The following is a 5,066-nucleotide window of genomic DNA, read 5'->3' as shown; positions in this document are numbered from 1 at the left end:
GGAACTCCGGGGCCTCGGGCTGGGCCGCCTCGGGCTCGGGCTCGGGCTCTCCTCCGCCTCCACTCAGCTCCCGCCGCCTTTTCCCCTTTTTCTCCGGCTCCATTTTCCCCTTCCCTTCGGTACGCATGGTAACAGGTAACCTTTCACCCCGCCCGACTTCCGCTTCCGGGTAAAGGTGCGAACTGATTAGAATATGATGTCGTTACTCCGCCGCGCCATCTGCTGGTCCGACCTCGGTGCGCAGGCTCCAGCCCTGCTTCCTTAAAGGGCCATCAGACCTATCACTCAGTAAAGAAAAGAAAGGTTTAGCACTGCTTCATAGCAAATGTTGAATTGCAGTGATTGTTGTGCTGTCTGAAGCTGAACCAGACAGTTCACAACCTTGGCGCCCTATTTGACGCCATAGAAACATAGAAGATAGGAGCAGGAGTCGGCCATTCGGCCCCTCGAGCCTGCTCCGCCATTAAACGAGATCATGGCTGATCATCCAAATTCAGTACCCGGTCCCTGCCTTCTCCCCATACCCCTTGATCCCTTTAGCCTTAAGAAATATATCTAACTCCTTCTTGAATATATTTAATGAATTGGCCTCTACTGCCTTCTGTGGTAGAGAATTCCACAGGTTCACCACTCTCTGGGTGAAGAAATTCCTCCTCATCACAGTCCTAAAGGGCTTACCCCTTATCGTTAGACTGTGACCCCTGGTTCTGGACTCCCCCGCCATCGGCAACATCCTTCCTGCATCTAGTCTGTCTAGTCCTGTTAGAATTTTATTGACGCCATGCTGAGCTTCCGACCCCATGTCTGCTCCATCACCAAGACCGCCTCCGTCCACCACCTCCATCTTTGCCCCTTGCCTCTGCTCATCTGCTGCTGAATCCTCGATCTATCCCTTTGTTACTTCTAGACTCGACTATTCCAATGCTCTCCAGACCAGCCTCCCACCTTGCACCCCCCGTAAACTTGAGCTCATCCAAAACTTCTGCCCGTATCCTAACTTGCACCAAGTCCCGTTCACCCATCAACCCTGTGCTCACTGACCTACAGTGAGTTTAAAATTTTCATCCTTGTTTACAAATCCCTCCATGGCCTCGCCCTTCCCTATCTCTGTAAACTCCTTCAGCCCTACAATTCTCCAAGATCTCTGCGCTCCTCCAATTCTGGCCATTTGCGCATTCGTGATTTTCTTTGCTCCACCATTGGCAGCCGTGCCTTCAGCTGCCAAGGCCCTGAGCTCTGGAATTCCCTCCCTACACCTCTCCACCTCTCTATCCTTTAAGATGCTCCTTAAAACCTACATATTTTGCCTGTCCTAATATAAGAACATAATAATTAGGAGCAGGAGTCGGCCATACGGCCTTTCAAGCCTGCTCCGCCATTCAATAAGATCATGGCTGATCTTCGACCTCAACTCCACTTTCCCACCCGATCCCCATATCCCTTGATTCCCCTAGAGTCCAAAAATCAATCTATCTCAGCCTTGAATATACTCAACGATTCAGCATCCACAGCCCTTTCAGGTAGAAAATTCCAAACAGTCACAACCCTCTGAGTAAAGAAATTCCTCCTCATCTCATTCTTAAAAGGTCGACCTCTTATCTTGAGACTATGCCCCCTAGTTCTAGACTCTCCAGCCAGGGGGAAACAACCTCTCAGCATCTACCCTGTCAATCCCCCTCAGAATATTGTATGTTTCAATGAGATCACCTCTCATTCTTCTAAACTCCAGAGAGTATCGGCCCATTCTACACAATCTCTCATCATAGGACAACCCTCTCATCCCATGGATGAACCTTCGTTGCACCGTCTCTAAGGCATGTATGTCCTTTCTCAGATAAGGAGACCAAAACTGTGCCCAGTACTCCAGGTGTGGTCTCACCAAGGCCCTGTACAATTGTAGTAAGACTTCCTTACTCTTATACTCCAACCCCCTTGCAATAAAGGCCAACATGACATTTGCCTTCCTAATTGCTCCTTATTTCGCTCGGTGTCAAATTTTGTATGATAATCGCTCCTGTGACGCGCCTTGAGACGTTTTACTACATTAAAGGCGCTATATAAATGCAAGTTGTTATATAGGCAAACACAGCAGCCAGTGTGTGCACAGCAAGATCCCACAAACTATAAAGGATATAAACAATCTGTTCACCTGTCTTTGGCGGTAATTGGTCGAGGAAAGAATGTTGGCCCTGAAACCAGGATAATTCCCTGCTGTTCTCCGAAAAAGTGCATGTGATCGTTTACATTCAGTTGAACAGGGAGATTGGGTTCAGTCTAACATGTCACCCGATTCCCACACTGCAGCACTCTGGCAGTTCAGCACCTGAAACGTCAGACTACATTATGTGCTCAAGTTCTGTGTAGGGCTTGACTCCACAACCTTCATGACTCTGATGTAAGACATCGTGACATACAAAGGAACATAGGAACAGGAGGAGGCCATTCAGCCCCTCGATCCTGTTCTGCCAATCAATTAGATCATGGGCTGATCTGTATCTTAACTCCATCTGCCCTCCATGGTTCCGTAACCCTTAATACCCTTGCCTAACAAAAATCTATCAATCTCAGTTTTGACATTTTCAACTGGCCCCCAGCCTCAACAGCTTCTTGGGGGGAGAGAGTGCCAGATTTCCACCACCCTTTGTGTGAAGAAGTGCTTCCTGACATCACCTCTGAACGGCCTGGCTCTAACTTTAAGGTTTATGCCCCCTTGTTCTGGACTCCCCACCAGAGGAAATAGTTTTTCTCTATCCACCCTATCAAATTATTTAATCATCTTAAACACCTCAATTAGATTCAATCCTTAATACAATCATTTAGGTTTTAAATTGTGACTTTTGATGCATCTCAGTCTTGCAAATAAGCATAGTTTCATATGCTATGCATAAATGAGTTTGCAACCTGCCTTAGTCTTTTTGATCATACATCCTAATATTTCCTCCCTGTTGACAGCCATCCTGCTGTGTACAGGTTTACTCTTGTCTATCTAAAGAAATTTACTAAGATGGTACCAGGGATGTGTAAGATTATCATGGATTAGTTGGTTTTTAGAATACTTGCGTTACTATCTTATAATCATCAGTATCTTATAATCATCATTAATGGATTTATAATCGTGTGTAAGAATTAAATATAAAAGTCTGTAATCAACAACTGTATGCAATGGTAACCTGAATTCTATATGAGATGTAGTCCTTTTGCTTATAATTAAAAGTCTGTGAGTAAGCTGTAACCAGACAGCCTGGGGTAAGAAAGATGATTGCTAAGTTGAATAGTAATGCTGTGGGTTAAAGTTGGACATTAGCCAACAGTAAGGATGAGACATAGAGCACAGCTAGCCTGGGAACCAAGGTCATGTGTGGTTGTCACTGATTTGGAATGTTAAAAACAAAGGCCAACAGCAAGGGCCGTATCTCTACCTTTGGAGACATGTTGCTTTTGTATTGTCATAACTACCCCAGATATGAGTCTTAATGGTCAAAAACAGATGATGTAAGGTGTCATCGGACTAAAACCTGCGTAAGACAAGGCGCTGCGGACGCACAATCTTTATGATTGGATTTCGGGTTTGGGAGTCAGCCAGTGATTGGTTCAGGAGGACTCCATCGGTTTTGAATGAGAGTAAGGGTATAAGAAGGGGATCTTAACAAAGGGTAGAAGATTTCAGGACTAGAAGATTTCAGGAGTAGAAGATTTCAGAGGCACAGTAGAAGATTTCAGGAAGAATCAAGGAGACACCCGGGAGAGGAAGGGAGACGAGAGACAAGAGACACAGGGTGCAGATTACTCACGGTTGCGGCTGCTACCCAGAGTATGAGTGGTAATATAACTCTCAGTTGTACTCTGTAAACTGCTGCTCGAATACTGTAATTAAGTCTTGCTTGTGCTGAATGAATGTAAATCACTGTCCCCAGTATGGGTCAACATCAAATCACTTGGAACCGGAGTCCCTCTGGGATCTTATAGATGAGAGGCTCCAATTATGAGGAAGATCTGGAGAAACTGAGGTTCTTTTCAGAGAAGGTTAAGAAGGAGATCTGGCAGAGGTTTTCAAAACTATGAGGGGATTTAATAAAGTACGGGGAAAAAATATTACCAGTGGTGGTTGAGTCGGTTGCTACGGCGCCTACTGGAACATGATGATAATTACGATGAGGACGGTCATTCAGCCCATGTTAGACTGTCCATCCACAGCGATCCTAGCTCCCTCCCCATTGTACCATCCAATTGTTTCTGAAAGGATTCCAGAGATTTTGCTGCCACTGCTCTTTCTGGAAGTTTATTCCACATTTTAGTCACATTTTGTTTGAAGAAGGATTTCCTGTTATTGGTCCTAAAATTAGCTTTGCTAGTAGGAACCCATGTCCCCTAGTTCTGCTGCGGTACTTTCATTTCAAGTAATAGTCTGGGTTAACTTTTTCTACACCCTTAAAAATCTTATATACCTCCATAAAATCACCGCTCAGACACATAGGCCTAGAAATTCAGTTGCTTGCGCCAGCCGGTAGCGCCTTAGGAGGAGGAGATGTTGGGCGATAGGCGGCTAGCGGCCGGGCGCAGCGCGATCTGCGCCTCTCCCCAACTTCACTACAGATTTAGCGTCGGCGCAAAGTCTTTGCGCACGCTCAGCTGCGCGCGCAGATCCTGACGTCATTTCATCGTGCAACGCCCTTTGTGCGCCCCAAACCGGAACTTCAGTGGCGCCGCCCTTCTTTGCGCCTGGCGCCCCCAGCGACTGGTAGAGGAGAACGGTTCCCAGTCGCTGCAGGGTGCGGGGGGTGCTATTTAAAGGGGACTCCTCCTGCATTATAAGTGACAGCCATTTTGTGCCAATCCTTCTGTGTGAGAGACAAAGGCAGAGAGCTTTCTGCTTTGACTCAGCGCTCGCACAGGCACTTCTGGCTTCAGGCCAGAGCTTTGCACTTGGATTTCACTTTCAGTGCCATAGCCTTGAGTCACCACATATACTGTAATGGGGGCTACAATGGGTGGAAACGTTGGCTTTCTGCATTGCATTCAAAGGGATCAGAGACGGCGTGAGAGAGTGCCAGTCATGGCCAGACGGA

General features: G+C 46.6%; 1 protein-coding gene across 1 annotated transcript in view; it reads right to left on the bottom strand.

Annotated features, from left to right (window-relative positions):
- The window catches only part of rpf1 (ribosome production factor 1 homolog), a 42,039-nt gene extending 41,828 nt beyond the window's left edge, over positions 1-211 (bottom strand). The window contains exon 1 of the mRNA XM_085983512.1: positions 1-211. This exon is cut by the window's left edge and continues 83 nt beyond it. Within this exon, the coding sequence (XP_085839638.1) occupies positions 1-127 (127 nt within the window). The 5' untranslated portion in view covers positions 128-211.
- Positions 212-5,066: the final 4,855 nt, after the last annotated feature.

This window comes from Somniosus microcephalus, chromosome 3, assembly GCF_052327205.1.
Source record: "Somniosus microcephalus isolate GS21.2 chromosome 3, FLI_Smic_1.0, whole genome shotgun sequence".
Lineage (NCBI taxonomy): Eukaryota > Metazoa > Chordata > Chondrichthyes > Squaliformes > Somniosidae > Somniosus > Somniosus microcephalus.
This window is presented reverse-complemented; position numbering and strand designations above follow the sequence as displayed.